This window comes from Megachile rotundata, chromosome 9 (assembly GCF_050947335.1).
Source record: "Megachile rotundata isolate GNS110a chromosome 9, iyMegRotu1, whole genome shotgun sequence".
In the NCBI taxonomy this organism is placed as follows: Eukaryota; Metazoa; Arthropoda; class Insecta; order Hymenoptera; family Megachilidae; genus Megachile; species Megachile rotundata.
In genome coordinates, this window is record NC_134991.1 from 7,573,324 (window position 1) to 7,596,787 (window position 23,464).

Genomic DNA, 23,464 nt, shown 5'->3' on the forward strand with positions numbered 1-23,464 from the left:
ACGACAAAGACATTAAATTTAGATTTATTATCGCAGCTGATTACTTTCTTTTCAGCAATTTACGTGACCAACGAAACGCCACATTAAATCTGAACAACATAGAATCCATCGAGGACACGAAGGAATACATTCAGTCGGGAATCGACGATTCCAGTAACGTTCGCTAACTCTTATTCTTTCTTCATACAATGGCCGCATTTTCTACAGTAAACGTCCTCCTCGTTGATCTCTTTCCTGCCAGGATTTTTACGTTGATCGTGGATCGACAGATCACCGGTATACGGACGATGACCGATCGCACCGATAGTTTCGCTCCTGGGTAGACTAACTTCTGTCGTGATTATGGACGTCAGATCGTTCGAACAATCTTGAGAACCGTTTACAATCCCGTAGTTTGACTGACATTTAGAAGTTTGCCTTATGAATGGTTTTTCCACTGCCTCGGTATTTTGCGCTTCTTCGGTGGCGCATTCGATAAAAGTATCTGTTGATGAAAATGGGGAGAGTTATATGTGCGATTGTTATTCTTTGCAACGAGTAAGCAAAGAACGTTTTATAAGGGTTTGAAAAATGAATGTGAAGTACTAGCATTAATTAATGTTGCTTGCCATTAGATGAGTTATTGGCGTCAGATGTTTCACCGCTGCCAGAGGGATCTTCGTCTTCCTTTAACGGGAACTCGGAGGACATTTCTATGGCTGGACGGCAACATGCGTATCCCTGAAATGATACACAATGTTAAATGATATACAATGAATTGTAATGTGTATACAATTACATTAATAGATATAAGAACTTAATTTAATAAAGAACTTTTGTGTGTACGTTAATAAATAGCATCAACGGTAATAAATTATATTAAATTGTACAGGTTGTATAAATTATATCGAGTAAATAAGTAATAATTATATTAAGTAAGTCTAATATTAGATTTATACATAAATTCTTAAATTAGATTGTTAAATATATTCACGCAAAGAAAAAAGAAGCATTCTATTTATTTTACAATATGAATATTTGTAATTTTAAATTAAAAGGAAAAATATAAGAAAGAAGTAGCTAAGTTATAAACATATAGCATTTAACATGAAATCCCATATTAAAATAATTTCCTTCAAATTGAAAGATATAAAGGTTCCAAATGAATGCTATCACGTTATAGGAACTCCATTTTGATTTACCTGTACGAGGTCCATACGTGAATCTAAAGAAAATTGTTTTCCTGACATGAGGATTCCTCGAATTCGACGACGCATGGCTGGAAAATTATACCACATTGTAAGTACACTTATGCAGGCCTTTAATTGTATGAAAAATATTAACAGAATGCTTCATGTATGATATGAACATATGTTGACATATATTAGAATGAATAATTATTTTTAATTATATAAATAAATTATGTTGAATAATTATTTTCAACTATGTAAATAAATTATGTTGAATAATTATTTTCAACTATGTAAATAAATTATGTTGAATAATTATTTTCAACTATGTAAATAAATTATGTTGAATAATTAGTTTCAACTATATAATAATCAAAGTGTTTTGATTATTAAATAGATTAGTCATTATTATCTAACAAGATTTAATTAATCAATTATTCCGTTGTATAATAAAAAGCTAAATTACTTGCCACATTATATAATAAAGCTAAATTAAATAAGTTGAGAAGTACTCATTTGAATAGTGCTTAATTTTGTATTTACCACGTTAAGCCGAACGGCTACCGACGACTACCGAATGAAACCGCCCCGCCAATCACCAATCGGAGTCAACTTCAGTCTTGTGCTAGCACGAAGCGCGGGTAGACGTTACTCAAAACGCGTCGCGAAATTGAAATCGTATATTTCTCAAGTGTTTGTGTCTATTAAAGTGTTTGTGACAATCTGGTTGTCTTTCACTCTTCATCTTTCACTCCATACGTCAGTCAACCTCGAAATTCTGGTAAGTGATTTTAATTCTCTTACGTGAACTGTTGTCTCTTATTTGACAACAGCTTCAATCGAAACGTTACCTAATGCGCGGGATTTTATTACCGTTGAGTCTTGAAACTGTTATAAAAGTATGTCGCGAGTGAAGTGTTATAGCTGTAATTACTATTTGTCGTTCATTATCTCCGTTTATTACAATATTCGGATGATAAGCCTTATCTGCACGTATTTGGGTCACATAATTAATGTAATTGGAATATCTTTATGAATCAATTTTGAGGTTAATTTATTGATAGCGTGAAACCTTTATGGTTTAATTGTAATATTTTTATGGTAAATGTGGTAAATTTGAATGAAACGAATTGTTAGACATTCGTTGTGGTGTTTCGTGGCGCCACTAGTACTTGGCTTTTGGCGGAAAATTTAAACTGTCTTTGCGCTTTACAAAATTTTGTGAACGGAGACTTAATAATTTTTAGTGATGTTTTCATTATTTTCCAAAATTTCAAGGTTTCAATATTCTACAATTTTGCAGTTTTAAAATTCCATAACTCTAAAATTTTACGATTCAACACTTCAACATTCCACAATTTTGATGTTCCAGAATTGAAGAACTCTAAAACTTTGAAATTTCCAAATTTAATAATCTATACATTCAATAATCAATAAGTTTTCAACCTTCGAAAATCCCAAAACTTGAAAACTTAAAAACTCCTAAATTTAATGACTTAGAAACTCTACAGTACCGAATTTTCAAAAGCTTGAAATTCCAAAGCAGTAAAATTCTAAAATTACGAATTTCCAAAGCTTCAAAGTCCGAAAGTTCCAACTTCATTTACCTGGACTATCTCGGGCTTCGAGTCTCAGTTGACCGAAGGCCTTGGTGCATTCTTCAAATACGTCTGCAGTATCGTAAATAGCAGCAAAGCTGCCGTTCACGATTTTCGGTGACATTGGTGAGTTAGCCAGTAACAGACTCGAGCCAAAATTTTCATTCTTTTCTCGAGTATCTGAAAATCGAAAATTTTATTCTTTCGTCCAACATGAAACCTCAATATATTATCTTCGCCTCACAATTATCATTCATAAACAATTCTCAAAATAAAAGCACAACCAGAATATGAATAAACTTAAAATTTACACAATGAAATAATAAATAAAATTAAATGAAGTCTTACCTGAACTTTCTGTACTCCAATGATAAAACGTTTTCACAAAAAGGAAGGAAAAAAAACAGAAAAGAAAAAACAAAATAATTAATAATAAAAATATTTATTGTTTTCTACACAGTCTATTTGATATGTGTGCGTGTGATAGCAAATTCTGCTTAACATAACAAAAACATAAAACTTAAATAAAATTCTATGCGCATACAGTAAGGCCCGAAATGTTTCCTTGCCAAATGTGTACAATTTGGCATTAAATATCAGTTCTGAAACCATTAGACCTATAATTTTTATAATGAAACGAAAGTCAGCTATACTAATTGCAAATATGATCCCTGGTTTTTGGTTTTCGAGGTACAATAGATTTTGACACAAATTTTGATTTGTGTTTCTTGATGAAAGGTCATAAACAAAAGACAACAAAAAATTTTTGTGGGATAAGCTCCGATGTTCTACGTATAGTATGTTTGTTTGAGAATCGGTGTATACGGTGTTTACCTTTGTAGTTTAGAAATTGCAGGGTATGGCTTGTATCAGATCGGATCGTTTTTTGTCTTTGTTACCTGCTAGTGGAACTCTGGTTCGTACGGGAGAGCCCGAAGTGTCCCCTAGGATCTCGTTCGCTGTGTTTCGGATTTCTGCCCAGTCTCTTAAGATATCTTCGTTAGTTGTGCTGAAGGCAATGTCGAAAGTGACAATTAATATGGCTGTAAGTGGAAATTTGGGGAATGAGGAATTTGGGAATTAAGGAGTTTGAGAATTTGGGGATTAGGGAGTTTGAAAATTTGATAATTTTTTAACTTGGAAATTTGGGAGTTTGGGAATTTGGAGGTTTGGGAATTTGGAGATTTGGAAATTTGGAAATTTGGAGATTTGGAGATTTGGAGATTTGGAGATTTGGAGATTTGGAGATTTGGAGATTTGGAGATTTGGAGATTTGGAGATTTGGAGATTTGGAGATTTGGAGATTTGGAAATTTGGAAATTTGGAAATTTGGAAATTTGGAAATTTGGAGTTTAGGGAGTTTGGATGTTTGACAATTTCAGGTTTTGGAAATTTAGGGGTTTAGAAATTTAGAAATTTGGCAGCTTGGGGATTTGATAATTTCAGGGTTTGGAAATTTGGAGATTTGGAATATTTTAGAATATAGAAATTCTGAGATTTGGAAATTAAAGCATTCAGAAATTTGGAGATATTGAAATCTATGGATTTGAGAATTTGGACATTTAGAAATAAGGGTTTGTTGGGATTGGGGATTTGGACAATTTGTGTATTCGGTAGTCGGGGATTTAGAAATTCCGGGATTCCGGAATTGAGGAATATAGGAATTCGGAAATTCGAAATTTGGAAGATTTGTGAATGTTACGATTTAGGAATCTGGAAATATTGAATTTGACAACTTATAAGTTACTTATAAACTTGAACTTGAAACTTGTTAGTTGAAAATATAGAAATTCAAGAAATTGAAAATTTAAAGTTATAGAAATTTAGGAATTTAATGACTTGACTATTATGAAATTTGATAATATGAGAATTTGAATATGTCAGAACTTCAAACCTTCAGAAAATGAAATTCAGGTATTCAGAACCTTAAGTATCATGAAACTTGGAAGATTAAAAATATCTTGAGTAATATAGATAGTAATATAACGCATTAACTTACTTGGTAGAAGTAACAGTGAATCTAATAACGTATTTTCCGTGCAAAGCAGCCGGTACACAATGTACTCGTCCCCTCGAGTTCATCTTCTTCAGCAAACGCTCCGTCAATGTATTTTCACCTCGAAGACGAAACACTACGAGACCCAAATGTCTCGTGGCGGGAATTTCAAAACGCGGATCAGCTAAAACCAGTGCCTCGAACTTTTGTGCCAATCTAACCCCCTGCGAATTTTCGTTTAATTATAGTTACAGACGAATGCATTCAATATTAAATCACCTAAAGTACAACTATATAATAGAAACCTCTCGAATATGTTTTTGAAGACCGGTAATTCCATAGTTTCTAATGACGAACCACAGTTTCAAGGCTCTGAATCTCTTCGACAACGGGATTTGCCAGTGCTAAAACAATTAACATTAACAATAATTTGGAATAATTTTACCAATAAATGATCGTTGAGTTCATTATTCAGTTACCATGTAATCGATAGCGAGTCCTGAAAATGAAAAAAATTAGTTAAATATTGTATTTATGTGAGATGTTTTTATTTAAAAAAATTTAGGTTCCTGATTTTTACCTGAATTTTCGTGCTTCAAATAGAGGGGGTCCACGTTAAATGTTCTGTGAAGTGCTTGACTACTTTTCACCCTGGAAGTATAACAGAAATAATTAATAATAATTCATGTATTTATTAAAAAAAAAATTAATTAATTCTGTATCACATTTCTGTGTAATCGTATCACAATTCTGTGTAATAGTCTGAAATATTTATTTTTCTGTCGAAAACATCAAATGATGCCAATTAATGTTCATCATCAAATATCTTCTTTTTTTACTTTAAACAAAATAGTCGAAAAAATCTAAAATTGTTTAATGTCCGAACTCTCTTAGAATGTGGTTTCTAAATGTTAAGATTTACAGTCATCAACGATTTATAGTAATGTAACAAATTCTTAGATGTCATTATTCGCCCTATCTGCTTTAACGAACACTCAAACATCGTTCCGAAAGATTGTGAATTATGCAGGGTCGGCCGAACGATTCGACGGAAATTGCAGGAAGAATGAAAAAACCGATTCTGCATCCGTTCAACCTATAAGTTGTGAAAGAGGTCGATAATGTTCCGGATTTATAAATTTATTAAGAACACAACGTGTTAGTAAACTTATTTCGTCACGTTTTCGTTTGTTTTGTTTCGTTGTTTAGTTGAAATGAAATAGTTAGGTTGAATTCGAGGAATAAAATTCATTTTCATTATGTCGTGACTCACCACATCGCGGTGCAATCGAAATGCACCATCAGCCATTTGCTAGGATTAAATGCGATTGAATCGGCGTATTCTATTCCTTGAAGCCAACCGCGGAATTCGGGGCACACAAATGCGCTGCCTGCGTATGCTGCGTCCACGTGCACCCAGAGACCATTTTGTTCACCTGTTCACATAGAAAATCATTATTTGCTGAAGGTTTATGTTCTTTTATTTTTAATAAAGAATAATTTCGTACATTTATAATAAAGAATATTTTAGCGCATTTATAGTATAGAATATTTTGATACATTTATGATAAAGAATATTTTCGTACATTTTAAATAAAGAATGTTTTTGTACATTGCTAACAAAAAATATTTGCTTATATTTCTAATAAAGATTATATTCTTACATTTTTGATAAAAAATATTTGCAGACATTTCTAGTAAAAAATATTTTCTCATATTACTATCAAAGAAATGTTGTAAAGAACATTTTGAAATATTTCTTTCAACAAATTTATTTTCTATAAATGATATTACACACTGTATCTATTTTTGCAATTAAAACAGGCATATTGCAAAACGTTTTAAAAAATGAAAATACTATTCTTTCCTTAATGTTATTAATTAAAAATGAATGTGGTTTACACTGTACTTACACACTTGTCCAATTTCTTTAAGATTGTCGAACGCGCATGCGCCAGTAGTTCCCAATGTACAACATACCTTCATGAACAAATAAAATTGCGTACATTACTTTAACTTATTAGTTCTATTTTTTCATTCATTATTGCTCATTATTGCAATTATTCAAAATAAACTCTGTTTTATACAACCAATTCCCCTTGATAATTGAAATAAGTAATATAGTAATAACATTTCCTTCAATTGTAGCTTAAAATTCATTTTTCATTTTTCTCCCTGAATTATGTTGAATGCATAATCTTCTCCACTTATTTGTAATTAATTCATGTTCGAATGGATAATTTCCTACAGTCATCATTTCATTACCATTCACTGATAAGTCAAATTGAAAAGTCAAAATTAATTTTATGGCAGCGTTAAACTGCTTGACAAGGTAATGGATTACACACATGTTGTAAATGAAGACACTAATAAACTGTAAAGTCATAATTTTGAATTAAGATAATAAATATTATAAATATATAAAGAAGTAAATAAATAAATAAATAAGTAAATGTCAAAATTATAAACGAAGTTAATAATGAACTAAAATTTCTTCATAAAAGTAATTTTATTGATAGTATTCAATCTTACTAAGGATAATAGGTTCTCCGCAAGCATCTGATCGAATTGTTGTTATAAAATGAAACCTACTTTTCCATACTTTGTATTTACTATCTTGAAAAATAGGGGTTTGCTAGTCTACGTCCTCAGGGACCAACTAGCGAAAAGACAATCCTCCTTACAACGTCATGTCCGCCCTCTTTTCTACCCTAACTACTGGCAACTCTGGGAAGGTTAATTGGCAGGTTGATCTTTCTATATTGCAGTACCATCCAATCTAATGACGTTAATTGGAACCATACAATTCATGCACCATTTTTTAAATCATTTCGCATTATAATTTAGTATTATATATCATCGTTTAAACGTATTAATTGTTTCAGTAAAAATTTTTGTATATCATTCTTATTATTAATATCGATAGCTAATTTAGCAGTTTTATCTTTCAATGTATTATACATAATGAATGTATCAACTATTGATCGAAAATTATAACCACTCAAAGTATATATTCTTTCAATAATTAATGTAACAAAATAAAAAAATAGTGTTTTTGACAAAACGTGAGTTCAACATAAGGTTCAATATATTAAAATTTCAACAAAATGTGAAATGATACTTTGAAAAATGTGTAAGATCAAACATGAGTCCACTCAGCTCGAAAGCAAACAACTCCTTTAAGGTCCTTTTCTGTTTGCACGATTTTCTTAGATTCGAAGCCAAACACACAATAAAGAGAAAAGCAAATATTGCAGATAAACCTATACACTGAGATAACTGAATTTCACAAATCAAATAATCTGTTTGTCTTATGCCACAGTTGATACGTGCATCACGTTTAAATATTTTCCTTGAGGTTTCCGAGTATAAGACACTTCTAAATCATTCGGCGAATCGTAACTAAACTAGTATCATAGCAATGTTTCATTGGGATGATGTTTCTTTTTCATTTATGTAGTACTCACAAAAAAGGGAAGTAAACCTTCGGCTCTGTCTTGAGTTATCGCTTCGAGTAACGCTTCTCCTCTCATACTTAGTTGTTCATCGGCTTCAATGTACTTCATTCGTACTAGACCGATCAGTCCTGCTTTTTCCACGCTGGAGTGAGCCTGTAATATACGCACACTTGTCGTAGTTTATCAAATTTTAGATGACAATGTCTTGAGGTGGTGGATCTTGAAATAATAGGTTTTGACGATTTTGGAATTTCAAGATTGGGGATTGGAGAAGTTGGAAATTTGGGGGTGTAGAGATTTGGGTGTGTAGGGATTTCGGGGTGTTGAGATTTGGGGGTGTAGAGATTTGGAGGTGTAGAGATTTGGGGGTGTAAAGATTTGGAACTGTAGAAATTCAGAATCGTGGAGGTTTTGGATTATAGAGAGTTGGGGATGTAGGGATTTGGGGATGTAAGAATTTGGAGATGTAGAGATTTCGAGCGTAGAAATTTAGGAATGCAAGGACTTGGGGATGTAGAAATTTGGAAATATAGGGATTTGGAGATGTAGGTATTTGGCGCAATAGAAATTAAGAAATATGGAGATTTAGAAATATGTATAAACAGTTGGGGGTATAGGTATTTGGGCCTGTAGAAATTTAGAAATATAGAGATTTAGAAATATAGGGAGTTGGGGCAAAGATATTCTAACTACAAAAATCGTAGCATCATTTGAAAAGTGTACAACCCAAACTTAAAAATTCAAATACTCATCAACTCTCCAATTAAAAAATTTGCCAAATCTAAGAACTTCTAAATCCGAAAAAGAGTATCCAAAACTCTGCTACTTAAGCCACTCGTGAGAATCACCGGACCACTCAAATAATAATTAATTTCCAAAGGATTTACTCCGAGCCACGGTACAATTCGAGTATTTATTAAAGAAGATACCTGAGGGAATATAACAGCGTAAGGGATGAAAAGGTTCTCAAGAACACTTACTTGATCGGAACAGTACGCGACAAGACGCGAATTAATCTCGGCTGGTAAACGGTCTGGCTCATTTTGTTGAACGTCTCTAATGGCTCGAGTTCTTGCTGCCAGTAAGCAAACGAGGGTGGCTTCTGATGCGGTTGTTTGTATCACGCCACCGCCTCCTGATCCTCCAGGACGATGCAGGAATTCTTCTGGCAGGCCAATCATCTTGCCGAGCCAATTCATTACTATGGTCTCTAGTTCCGTGCACGCAGGGCTGGAAGCCTTTTAGTACAAATTCGTTCAAAATTTATTTTGTTACAAACAAGATGGGAGAACAGAAAATAATTGGGGTTACATATTTTTGTTGGAATGGTTTTGGAAGTTGAGGGTTGGAATTTTTATTTGGTGTTAAATTATAGTTATTTATTCAATTTTATGTCAAATTAAATGGATTCATCATATTATTTATGCAATTAGTGTCTAGATACTGCGATTTTTTTTTAAAGTCTACTTTTTTCTACGTATTTTTTTCTAACTCTAAAAGTAATTTCATCAAGTAAGAATGATATAATTAATTTAAAATTTAATTTGAAATTATTTCATACTTTTACAGTCATCTTTCTATGTAATGTATTTTCTCTCATAGCATATTTTATTTTCATTTACGTAACAATTATGAATTACAATTTGAAAATTTCTAAGTTGACATTATAAATTTTATATATAGGTTAAATATGAAAAGTAGTATCAGTTTGGTATGGTTTAAATATAAAAAAGTATATAAAGTTAAGAAGAGCTATATTTCATACGATTTGCCATCGTGTGAAACTTCTCTCCCTTGCGATCAAAGACCTTCCCTTTCAACAAACTCTGACGACGGAAACGAGTATTAACGGCAGCAGACAAAACGTCGAACTTGAATAGTACAAGTTTCAAAGTGCATTTAAAATAAAGTTTCTTATGCAAAGCGAGATCTGATGTTCATTTACACCGTGCAGAATTACGATAATTGTAAACGTATGTCGAACATTCTAAGTATTTATGTGTCTTGAATATTTTAATTCGTGATGTTCGAATATGTATCTACAGTCAGATTGTGGATCCTCATGTGGAGGTTAGGATGTGCCAAATTTCAAAATTTTAAGGGTTTCATATTTTTAAATTTTTTAATTTTCTAATTACTGATACACAAAATTCTTAAATTTCTAAATTGTCAAATTGTAAAATTCGAAATTGTCGAATTTCTAAAATTTTAAATTCCAGAGTTTTCAAACTTGCGGATGTCCAACTGTACTAATTCTTTAATTCCTGAAACCCAAAATTCTTAAATTTCTAAATTCTCAAATTTTCTAGTTCCTAAAACCCAAAACTCTCAAATTTCTAAATTCTCAAATTCTCCAATTCATAAAATCCAAAATTCTTAAATTTCCAAATTCTCAAATTTTCTAATACCTAAAGTCCAAAACTCTCAAATTTCTAAATTTTCCAATTCTCTAATTCCTAAAACCCAAAACTCTCAAATTTCTAAATTCTCAAAGTCTCCAATTCCTAAAACCCAAAATTCTGAAATTTCCAAATTCTCAATTTCCACAAATTCCAAAATTTCCGAAATGTTTAAATCCCCAAATTCCTAAAGATTCAAATTCTGCCAGATTCAACATCCAAATCTCGAATTCCCAAATTTCTAAATTCCTACTTCTCGAAATCCCTAAATTCCAAATTTCCAACCCTCTCAATGGGTAAACTCCTACATTTGCATATTTCTCATTTCCCAAAACTTCATTTACTTTTCCCATTCCATATAAAAATCTTCATTACACCAATGTCTCTATTCCATATTAATTTCCATACTGATCCCCATTTGATCGGAAGCAATCATAATTTCAATTGATTAGCTAAAGGTATGATGTAATTGCTTCATACCTACGTAAACGTTTCCTACGTACAGAAATTCTCAAAAATGAATTCAAAGAACAAATAGTAGAATTAATATATAGAGTAAACCACGATAATAATAATTAATAATGTGATAACAATATTGTAATTATTCTTACCCAAGTAAATCCAAGACAATTGATCGCGTCAGCCAACATATCGGCTAAAAGACTAGCAGGTGAATTCAAGGCTGGAAAGTAGGCATGCATATGCGGACTTTGCCAATGGGTGACTCCTGGCATAATGCATTTTTCGATGTCTGCAAATATGTCCTCCCATGGTTCGCCATCCACCGGTGCAGATGCAGGTAGAACGTTTCTCAAGTAACCCGGTGAAACGGCCGGATAAACTCGTCGAGATCGAATGTTCGCCAGATAATCGGCGATATAGTCGACCATTTCTTTTCCTGGCGATGTGAAACCGTATCAAGCGTCGTATTATAGTTTATAAAAAGATTAGTTCAATAAAAGGTTTAGTTCAAATCAAGTTTCTCCTCGCTATCTGGTCAAATTGTATTAGAAAACACTGTTCATTTCTAATCGTGATGTTAGTCATTTTATTTTTAAAGAAATCTAAATTTATTTCTAAATAAATGTAATTAATAATTATTGCGATATTTATCTACATATATGTATATGTGTGAAACTTTCACATGTTTAATCAAAATTTATTTATCATTGAATATGTAAGATCTTTTAAAGTGTAATGGATATTACAAATAATATTGTAGTTGATAATTTTGTAAGTGCTATAGCAATTTTTTATGTAAAACGAATGTCACCAATGACTGTGACACAGTATAAAAATTTCTTAGAAATCAAAAATATTGTTTCTTCGTTGAGGCAACAATACATGTAATCCAAAGTCAATCAGAAAATTAAATAACCACATTGAATACGAATAATATTGCAGTTCATAATTTTGTGAGTGCTGTAGCAATTTTCTATGTGAAAATCTGAATGTCACCAATGACAGTGACACAGTATAAAAATTTTTTAAAACTCAAAAATATTGTTTCTTCGTTAAGACAACAATACATGTAATCCAAAATCAATCAGAAAGTTGAATAACTTTGAACACGTCCGATAGAAAATCGATTATCTCCGTTCATTAACTTCAAACAATCTTGTGTGTATCGATAAAATACTTTGCCCAATCCCTTCGAACACCGTGATTGTTTCTTTCCCAAATCGTTTGCGGACGACAATGAAATTCGTGTCGTTGTTTAAACGTTTCCTGAAAGCTCTAAATCAAACCTTGTTTCTCGCAAACCTGCAATTTCCTTCTATAAAGTAATTGAACGATAGAATTCGATTCTAATTTGGCCGAATTTTATCGATGACAGGGACGATATTTCCGCGCGAAATTGAATTTAAGGAAAAGGGATGTTTCGTCCGAATCCTTTTTGCCTAGGATACAAAGATTTAGACTGCGAACACAGAGTCTAACGTATTGGAAATCGACTCCATAAAATTCCCATAGACTTACTACCGTTCGGTGATCCTCTCTATTGGCACCGTGACTCTCTTTATTGGCACTGTTTTAACGCCTAGAAACGTATGTGTCGGCGTATTGTAAGCTTTCTTTTATGATAACATTACAAGCGTTTGCAGGAATCATAAATATTCATCACGTTGCAGGAATTGCATTATCGGAACGGTGATCACGAAAATTTACTACAATTATTTTATTTCGAATCAATACTTTTTTGTGAATACTTGGACTAAAACCCTGTACAAACCCTGGTAAATATCTTTTGAATTTTTTGGATATTTATATTTTTCAAATAAAGACTTACCATGTTGACGGTACTCCTCTAGATTCATGATATCTGTAAAAAAAAAATTATGGTAATAATTACTGAAGTATCGAGGTGTAATATGACAAATCCTTAGAAATATTTAGTGTAGGATCAAATTTTCATCGCACAACGTATCACTTATAATTTTAATATTTCACTTTTGCCGCCATAATTCTGGTATCTTATATATACTCTACCAAATATAGATCACAATAAAAAAATAAATAATTCGCAAGATTAAATGAAAAAATAACGACACCAAAAATCGCCAATTTTACACAAAAGCAAACGAGAAGTGGTCTTAATTTCACGAAATATGAGTCATGACGACTCTAATTTGTTTAAACACATGTTCCGAATATATGTATATTCATAAAATGATTTACTTTTAGCATTTATAACATTTTTACCACGAGGCATACAATGTACGCGTTCGCTCGTTTATGTTTCATAAATAATAGCATAGTTGTAAAAGTGTTTTGTGAGTCTAATTATGCAATAAGTGGCAACTAATTACTGCGATGAACTTATAACAGCCACTATCGTTTTAAATGAAGTGACGTGTGTAGTTTATGAGCTCATATCATCGTATGCGAAACATTTAAAAAAATCTACTTGTGTGAGAAAAGAAAATGGTACATGTACGCACAAAATGGCTCCGCATACGTGTACGCATTACTATAGCAGACAAATTTTTGCTTCACCGTTTTATCTTTCAAATTTCTCCTATAATATATTACATCAGTAATATCAGTAACATATAATATATTATATCTACATTAAATTACAGAATACAATATAGACATATGATATAGAATAGAATATATAAGGTCTACAAATTAGTTAGCAGAAAATAATGTTATCTACATTATATTATATATGTATATTATTAACTAAAAAAATAATAAACCGAGCAATATACAAATAAAAATATTGATCAACACTTTGAAGACCACAGAAAGATTCCGCTAAAAGAATCTTTTGATACCTCGTTCGATTTTCAAGTACCGTTCGATTTTCAAGTATCAAGCTATTAAAAATAATATAATGTACAGCCGAATGAAATGCACATTAATAAAATGGCCGACTTCATTAAAAATTTGCACGTTACCGAAGCATAATCCAGTACCAAATAAAATAATGTACAGCCGAATTAAATGTATATTAATAAAATGGTTGACTTCATTAAAAATTTGCACGTTACATAGTGATCAAAGTGTCAGCAATACTTGCACGTATTTGTCAAAGGAAGAAGTACGAATTTGCTCACCGTTGAATCTCACAATAACCAAATTTCAAAATTTCGATGGCACCGTATCAGGCGCATGTGGTGACCCTTAATTGATTTCACCGAATGGAGGATTCGCAGAAGGAATCGTGGAATTCGCGGAAGCTTAGCGCAACGACGCAGCGGATTTCAACGAGCGTGCCAACTAGATACGCTTAGGTGCTTTATGCGTGTTGACCTAGCATCAAACTTTAACGCTACGATAGGTACTCGCGAATGATTTGTACGGATTCATCATCGATCGCTTGTCACATGGGCCTAGAGCTTATTAGGCTAGTGTCACAAGGCTCCTCACGGCCTAGAACTAGATCAGCTTCTCTGAATTCGACTGCTCTGACCTTCCTTTCACTATATTTACCAAAAATTCTGAAAGCCTATCCGTGAGTGGTAAACATTAACACAATTATGTATTATGACCTTATGTAGTATAACAGCCCTTAATGATCACACTTCTTTAGAATAAGCTGGTTCACAGAGAAAAGACTCCACTAGAAAAGTTTCTAGCAAAGAAGTTATTCATTGACCTTTAAAATAATTATAAATAATTGCTGAAAGATTCACAGCTCATTTAAGCAAATATAAACTTTGCATACGCAAGATATGAGAATTGTGAACAAATTCAAAAAATGATTTTCAAAACTTCAAGACTGAGTGTCCAAAACTTTTTCGATTTTAATGGAAAGAGGTAAAATTTTTGCTGAACAATCTTGACATATAAGAGTTTGAAAAAAAAGCAGTGTAACAAATTTATTCAGATTTATGTTCAGATTTACGATATTCAGTGGCTAAAATTGAAGCTAAGCTGGGGTCGTTTGATACTCCAGGATTAAGGGTTGGTAAGAGGTGGAAATCTTTCCTTAACAAAAGTGAACATGCATGGTTATATTCATTTATCGTTGAGTACTACAAATAACTATAATCGTACGTAATTTTGCATAACAATCTTCTTATGAAGAATTATGTATTTAACTTTCACAACGTTTTGTACTTAAACATGATTAATTTCGTATATATGCGTGTGGTAATAACCAGAATTAGTATGGATTAGATAAGCATTATTATGTAATTTTATCTTGGTTCCTCAATGACACAAGTTGTTAAACTTCCGATTATTTTGTACAAAATTGTTTTACTTTTCATATGAACAGTTATGTCGTATACACGTTTTTGAAGGTAAAAGTTAATTTACAGTTTGTTAACTACCAGTTTGTACAACTATTAACTTTGTAAAATGTACAAAATTGTAAAATAGATTATTTAACAGGGATGATTTTTTTAAAGTAAAAAATATATTCTGTATTATAATTTTCTTTGTCCTATTGACAGAAAACGAATAAAAAATAGTCGTAAAATCATCAGCAACATAAAAAGAAAAAAATAGCATATGTTATTGTCTTAGTTAAAAAACGTACAAATACTTGTAAATTCTGTAAGAAACCCCCTTGCCGTACAATTTGTCAGATGCGTCAAAACTAACTATTCATAGATATAATGTTGGAACAAGCATTCAAAATTAAAATGTGAATATTTTATATTCAGCGATCTTTGATAGTGCAAATTGCAAAATTTAATTGGACTTAAATTTTAAGTTAAGTATTAAAAACTTGAGTAAGATTTGTTATATTTGAGCTGGGAGTGTCACGAGTGAGACTCGTCAAAGTACAAGGAGTTAATTAGTGCGAATAGCCTGATTCTGTATTAAGAAAGTGGACAAGTTTAAGTGGAAACGACGTGTTTAAGATATGCTTAAAACATAATCCTATTTGGAGAAACATAGAATCTCACTCGCGAGTATCACGGAAATCAGGGGTTGTTTATGTCTTCCGCAACGATTGGACCGGTCAAGTCACGAACCACATTCTGAGAAATTTCTAACTCCATTACTGCCTTGAAGTATTACAAATTTCTATAAAATGAAATCTTACAAAGTAAAGATTGAAGTTTGATTTTCAAAATACAAGGGTGATCTCCGTTTTTAGTATGTAATAGTTCATAAATACATTTTATTACGATCGATGATCCTTGTTCGCACCCCCAATAATGTCTTGGGTTTATGAAAAGGATCTACCCACAGGGAACGATCAAGACGTTATCATCCACTGATTACACACAAGAAAATAAAAGATCCGGCAGGCCCATACGGACGTAAAATGGAAAATCGAACATCGACAGTCACAAGGATCTCGAGCTTAAGCCAGAGTGACGCTCGACGATATTAAAAGCTCGTCCTTCCACCGTTTCCGTTTCCGACTTTTGTAATTTCCCGTAGCTTTCAGTATTCGAGCGTGATTCGAAGGATTTATCAGCGATGCCTGTGCTTATGCATAACGCGGTGAGTCATCGTGTTTGATGCTGATCCGCGATCTCGAAAAATACGGATTCACCCGATAGAGATCAGACAATTGATCGTTTTACCGATTTCACGTCACTTGTTACAACTTTCACTACTATCGAACGTTTCGTTCAGGTGAATTTAGAAGACTGACACGAGACGGGAACTTGAGTTTGATACGTTGCGGGGTTGATTAGAGGGGTTGTTAGATGGAGGGTTGTGCATATTTTCTAGGTGAATTAAATTGGTAATTATTGATATAATATGTAAAAGTAATATTAAATGCAAGTATCAAAGGAAGGGGGTGTGATAAATATTAGGAATAATATTAATAGCAGTATTTACATCAAATTTAAGGCAAGGGTAGTGAAAGAGAATTCACTGATAAAAAATAATTTTTGAACACATACATGTGATGAATATTAAGATTATTAGGAGTAATTGTGCCAATATATAAGTAAAATAAGGAAAACTTTAGAAGATGACTATTTTCAGATTCATGAATGAAACTATATGATATTTCCATACATACTTCACCCCATTTACTAAAAAAACTTACGAAATTTATCAACCACGATTTCTTCGATCTTACTAAAAAGAGCGTTACCTTAAAAATTACCCTTCAATCTATCACATAAAACCAATCACCATTTCTGCTTTTTTCCTACTAAAAAAAGCGCAACCTTCACATAAAATTACCCTTATTACCCTTGAAAATTTACATTTACTAAGATTTGAAATCTTGACACCCAACACACACGAATGAAAGTACAAAATATTTGTAAAAAGTCGTACCTGTAGTTTGTAGTCGTACGATGATCAACAGTAGCGAAAGTTTGGGGAGAAATTCTTCTCGCAAGAAATTCGGGATTACTTGAGTGTCGTCGAGGGGGATGATTTTTCGGTGATCCGGAAAACAGATATATCCACGGTTGAGGAGAATCAGTGGAATGCAAGTCGTTCAACAAGTGGCCGCTTTTATACAGAGACGCGCTAAGTACAAGCTGTTTTAGCGCAAGCGTAGTCGAAGAACAAGGAACAATTTCAGTGACTAAGCTCTGTGATCTTAAGGGACTGCCGACCAACGTTTTTTTACGATTCTTTGCGCAATCTCAATTAATCTTTCTCGATGTTCGTGAAACGGCTCGAAGATTACTCTGTTTCTTTTTTTAAGTTTACTTTGCTTTTAAATCACCCTGTACTAGGCTAAGATAGCGCAGGGGCAATAATTATTTTCCTGCTTTTAAAAACGTAATCGAGTTTACTTGTTATTGTAGATAAACATACCGGTGTAAATTTCATCGCTTTCAGTTGATGGTTAGGTTTAGGTTTGATGGTTTGGGTGTCTAGAATGTTGTTCGAATAGGAAACTGGATAGTCATTTGGAAACTTGCTTATATTTTAGTAAGTAGATTACGTATAATAGAGACCTTAGAACAGGTTAGACTTTATTACATAGAAATATAGAAATTTAGGAATATGGGAATGTAGGAATTTTAAGATGTACATTTCGATGTAATGTAAAGGGGGTGGAAAACAATTTGAAATTTTCATGGTTCTAAATCGCTTTTTAAACTTCGACATTTCATATATTTCAGAATTTATATATTTCTGAATCGCCAAATTTTTAAGTCCAATTTCTTGAAACTCTAAATTTCTAAAGACTTAAATTCCTAAATTCTAAAATTTTAAAGACTCCTAAAAACCCCAAACTTTTAAACTCCCAAAAATCCAACAGGCTAAATTTCAAAAATCTCCAAATTTCTATATTTTCAAATCCCAGCATTTCCAAATGTTGCTCAAATTCTAAAGTTCAAATTTTCTAAATTGTCTAAATTGTCCAAATTGTCTCAATTCCTAGATCCTCACATTTCTGAATATCCCAAAATCTAAAATTCTGGATCCTAAATTTCTACGAGTCTAAATTCTCAAATATGCACATCCCAAATTCCCAATAAATTCGCAAACTCGTCCAAATTCTTAAATACCCAAATCTCCAAATTCCAAAGTCCTTCAATCCTGAAATTCCCAAATTGCAAAAACCAAAAATTCAAATAAATTCCCAAATGTCCCAGCATCAAATTCCTAAGCTAACTTAACACGTTGAGCGCCACGTCAGCCATCGGTGGCTGACACTAGACTTTCCGTTTAGGCCGCGTCACTCATCGGTGGCTGACAGCGTGTAACATGAGAACTATAAAATTTACACTATTTTACGGAATTACAGAAAATTTATTTAAAATTTACTTAATTTGGTTCTGCTCGGTGGAATGTTTTCTTTGTCACAACTTGTAAGATGGACTGCTAATTTTTTCCGAAATTCGGTGGCCTGAACAGGATTGTCTTAGAAATACGCGTGGCGCTCAACGTGTTAACCTAACCAAACTTAACTAAACGCAATCTAACCTAACGCCTAAACTCTTGAATCAGTAAATACCTAAATTCCAACATTCTCTAGTTCATCAAACGATAAGTTGATTTATTTATCCTATCTCCTCATATATTATCATAGTTCCACGTGCGAGTATCAAATCCGACAAATTAAGTTTTATGGTATCCAGAGCAATATTCTCATTGTACTTTTCCACTTTATACGACACTTATACACTCCCGGACAAAATGATAGCACATGTGTGCAATCTTTAATTTCTTGAAAACTATTTAGAATTTTTTAGTGCAATACATACCATTCTAATTGTTACATAGCAGAGAGAAGGAACTTCTTAGTAAATATGGTTGACCTGGCTATGCTTTTGAGCAAGCAGAAGAAATATACAAATAGTGCCGGCGAAATGATAACACATTCACAGAATTTATACATATATTTTCATAAAAAAGAAAGTTACATTACAATTAATACAAAGTTAATAATGATATGATAATAATAATAATCCGCTTTTATTTTCTATTACTTCGAGTACCCACTTTGCTAAGGATTTGTATAACATCTTTGTTTTTTTACTAATCTTTCTTTTTTTAAATCAGGGTAGTAAAATGAAAATGTCAATAAAAAAAAAATTCGTTTCCATTTCTTCGAAGACAAATGGGTGTGGGTGGTGTAATGATTTGGGCTGGAATTTAAAAGGAATGAATACAAAGGCAAAACAAATGTACAGTTTCTTGAAAGAAAAATGAATTATCAAAAATATATAAATTTACTCTCAAAACAAAGTATTGAACACGCACTACGAATTACCACTGATAAATTTATTTTTTAACATGGCAATGCTGCAATTCTCCGAATTAAAGTCGAAGAACAATTTTTTCAAAGAGAAAACGTATCAGTTTTTCTGTTGCCCGCACGCTCCCTGGACCTGAATATTATTGAAAATTATTGGGGAGAACTAGCACGTGCTGTATATAAGAATGGAAAACAGTATGATAATATTAAACAATTAAAAGAAGCCATTAAGATAGATTGGGATAATTTGCCACAAAATACAATTTAAATGTTATACAAATCCTTAGCAAAGCGGGTACTCGAAGTAATAGAAAATAAAGGTGGATTATTATTATTATCATATCATTATTAACTTTGTATTAATTGCAGTGTAACTTTCTTTTTTATGAAAATATATGTATAAATTCTGTGAATGTGCTATCATTTCGCCGGCACTATTTGTATATTTCTTCTGCTTGCTCAAAAACATAGCAAGGTCAACCATATTTACTAAGAAGTTCCTTCTCTCTGCTATGTAATAATTAGAATGGTATGTATTACATTAAAAAATTCTAAGTAATTTTCAAGAAATTAAAGATAGCACACATGTGCTATCTTTTTGTCCGGGAGTGTATATGACGGCCCTCGTTGATTTTTTAAAGCGAAAACATTTGTCCTATAGGCATCGGATGTCTCGTCAATGTCGTGTATAACCCTTCCCCGAACCAAGTATCGAAAGCAGAATCATAAAGCAATTTCCAGACGACTCCCACTGCCAAACGCTTGTTTATTAACATTATCTGATTAATGATGATTGTACATGAGTGAACAAACATGTTTGTCGTTTTCAAAAACATAGTAATAAACAGGTGAAACGCGCGTGCGACATTGCTTCTTTTTACAATTTATGTACTTTCAATTTGTAGTTGAGAATGTTTGAGTTAGAAATTTTTTAGGTTAATACTTCTCAGGTAATTTAGTTACTAATAATATTTAGTTCACTTGTAATTAGCTATATACTTAAGTTGAGAAGTGTTCAAATAAATCTGGGGATTTACTCAAGGATTGAATATTGATTTATTTTGTGTGTAATCGCTTTTGAAACAAGTTTAGAAGGAAAGTAAAATATTCTTGTATATATATAGAAATTATAAAATTTGAGTAGTTAAAAATTTGAAGATTTGCGAATTTAGAAGCTCACGATTTTACAAGTTCACAATTTTACAATTTTACAAATTTACAATTTTACAAATTTACAATTTTACAAATTTACAATTTTACAAATTTACAATTTTACAAATTTACAATTTTACAAATTTACAATTTTACAAATTTACAATTTTACAAATTTACAATTTTACAAATTTACAATTTTACAAATTTACAATTTTACAAATTTACAATTTTACAAATTTACAGCTTTACAGTTTTACAGCTTAACAGTTTTACAGCTTAACAGTTTTACAGCTGTACAGTTTTACAGCTTAACAGTTTTACAGCTGTACAGTTTTACAGCTTTACAGCTTTACAGCGTTACAGCTTTACAGCTTTACAGCTTTACAGCTTTACTGTTTTACAGCTTTACAGTTTTACAGCTTACAGTTTTACAGCTTTACAGTTTTACAGCTTAACAGTTTTACAGCTTTACAGTTTTACAGCTTTACAGTTTTACAGCTTTACAGTCTTACAGCTTTACAGTCTTACAGCTTTACAGTTTTACAGCTTTACAGTTTTACAGCTTTACAGTTTTACAGCTTAACAGTTTTACAGCTTAACAGTTTGACAGCTTTACAGTTTTACAGCTTTACAGTTTTACAGCTTTACAGTTTTACAGTTTTACAGTTTTACAGTTTTACAGTCTTACAGCTTTACAGTCTTACAGCTTTACAGTTTTACAGCTTTACAGTTTTACAGCTTAACAGTTTTACAGCTTAACAGTTTGACAGCTTTACAGTTTTACAGCTTTACAGTTTTACAGCTTTACAGTTTTACAGTTTTACAGTTTTACAGTTTTACAGTTTTACAGCTTAACAGTTTGACAGCTTTACAGTTTTACAGCTTTACAGTTTTACAGCTTTACAGTCTTACAGTTTTACAGTTTTACAGTTTTACAGTTTTACAGTTTTACAGTTTTACAGTTTTACAGTTTTACAGTTTTACAGTTTTACAGTTTTACAGTTTTACAGTTTTACAATTTTACAATTTTTCAATTTTACAATTTTACAATTTTACAATTTTACAATTTCTCAATTTCATAAGTTTACAATTAAAAAATTTACAAATATGTTATCTTTTGTAACTGAAAATTTCACAATTTGAAAACACAAAATGGTGAAAATGTTTAATACAAAATTTTGATTACCAAAACGAACACCATACGTTGATCCTAAACACTAGCAAGAAAAGTCCTGTATTCCTAAATTATCAGCGGCTGATCAGGTAGGTTCTGAATCTACTTGATCGAAAGTTTACTCTCGATCTGCATTACCTTCCAATTCTACACTCGAACTACCATTGAAATACTGTTCGCCACCAATTGGCGGCACTAAGCTCCACAAAATCTTTTAAAACTTAACAAACTATTTACAACAAACAAATCAATCAATCCCCCTTAAATTCTCATAAAAAATCGCAAGTATTCGTAACATTGTGCAACAAACATTTGTATTACATCAGCAGGATAATTACCTTATCAACTTGATTACGTTACTCTAATTAACAATAATCCACATTCCGTTCTGTTATCAAAATGTTCGAGTTAAAATTTACTGAATGAAGAAGGCCGAGCCAACGCCCAGCTGCCGTTGGTGTCGAAACAACGTAAGTCTTCTAAATCCTTTCGCAAACACGAATAAATAATATTAAGCATACACGCAAATACATGATTCTATATCTTAACCACAACTTGTTGGAACGCGATTGCGAGCGTTAGAATGACAGACGTTTAATCCTAAAATCACCGCAATTTTCCGCAAACTGCAAATAAACCGACGGTAATGATCGCGAACGTGCGTGCACCTTGTTACGATTCACGATTGATTACAAGACCGAAAGTTGCCAATTAATCATACACAAAGATCGTCGGATTACATACTCTGGTTACATTAATTTGCGTCGGTTCATTGAAACCCGTTCGTTAACCGCATTAACGTCCCGTAATTATTTGTATGCTGAGGTCTCTAATTAATCTGCATCTTGGACAAATAATCGGATCGAACGCTTGTTTAACGAATTATTATGCCAATCAGGGAAAACATTCCCCGTAAAAAGCAGCTATATCGTTGGATCGATGAGGGTTGAAAGTATCGATTTTAATCTCCTCATATTACAAATCAAAAATTATGAAGAAGGTTTAAAATTTATACTGGCGTAACTTGAATAAAAGAAGATTTAATGAAAATTTGCTGCAATAAATTTGATAATGATAACAGATGGGGTAGTTTCAATAACATTTGTGTTTTCCTTGCACATTCGCTTTGTAATAATATTTACCGGTGTGAGGATTGCATAAAAAATTTAGGGTAAGAAAAATACGGAATGTTAGTAGATATTATTCAAATGTTTTTTGTTAGACTAACTTAGACGAAAATATTATTCACCTGACGTTTAACAAATATTGCTGATAATGGTATTGAATCTATCAACGGATTTCTGGTAAGGTAAAAAATATATTTTATGAGAAAAACTATGTGATGCATGATTTCGAATAAAATTCTTTAATTATTTCGTTGTAAGACGCCCATGAAAATATATCTAATATATGTATAATGT

The 23,464-nt window shown here is 32.1% G+C and overlaps 2 protein-coding genes across 4 annotated transcripts in view; one reads left to right on the plus strand and one right to left on the minus strand.

Moving 5' to 3' along the window:
- Positions 1–8: 8 nt before the first annotated feature.
- On the minus strand, positions 9–17,450 carry Hdc (histidine decarboxylase). Of its 3 annotated transcripts, none has more exons than XM_076535817.1 (16): positions 17,329–17,450; positions 12,911–12,943; positions 11,232–11,518; positions 9,202–9,459; positions 8,231–8,374; positions 6,677–6,743; positions 6,037–6,199; positions 5,344–5,414; positions 5,243–5,262; positions 5,069–5,167; positions 4,767–4,987; positions 3,667–3,776; positions 2,777–2,947; positions 1,182–1,258; positions 609–720; positions 9–484 (listed from the first exon to the last, which is right to left on the minus strand). In XM_076535817.1, exons 2-16 carry the CDS (start codon positions 12,936–12,938, stop codon positions 171–173), a joined length of 2,142 nt encoding a protein of 713 aa, XP_076391932.1. In that variant the 5' UTR covers positions 12,939–12,943; positions 17,329–17,450; the 3' UTR covers positions 9–170. The 3 variants fall into 3 exon arrangements, with proteins under 3 accessions (XP_076391932.1, XP_076391930.1, XP_076391931.1); XM_076535815.1 differs by lacking the exon at positions 17,329–17,450 and adding an exon at positions 14,184–14,380; XM_076535816.1 differs by lacking the exon at positions 17,329–17,450 and adding an exon at positions 14,184–14,381 and having other exon boundaries at positions 346–484; positions 590–720.
- Positions 1,588–23,464, plus strand: part of Hr3 (nuclear hormone receptor 3 ROR-beta) — a 212,373-nt gene continuing 190,496 nt past the window's right edge. The window contains exon 1 of the mRNA XM_076535826.1: positions 1,588–1,950. The gene's annotated coding sequence lies outside the window, so the exon portion shown is untranslated. The remainder of the gene's footprint in view (positions 1,951–23,464) is intronic.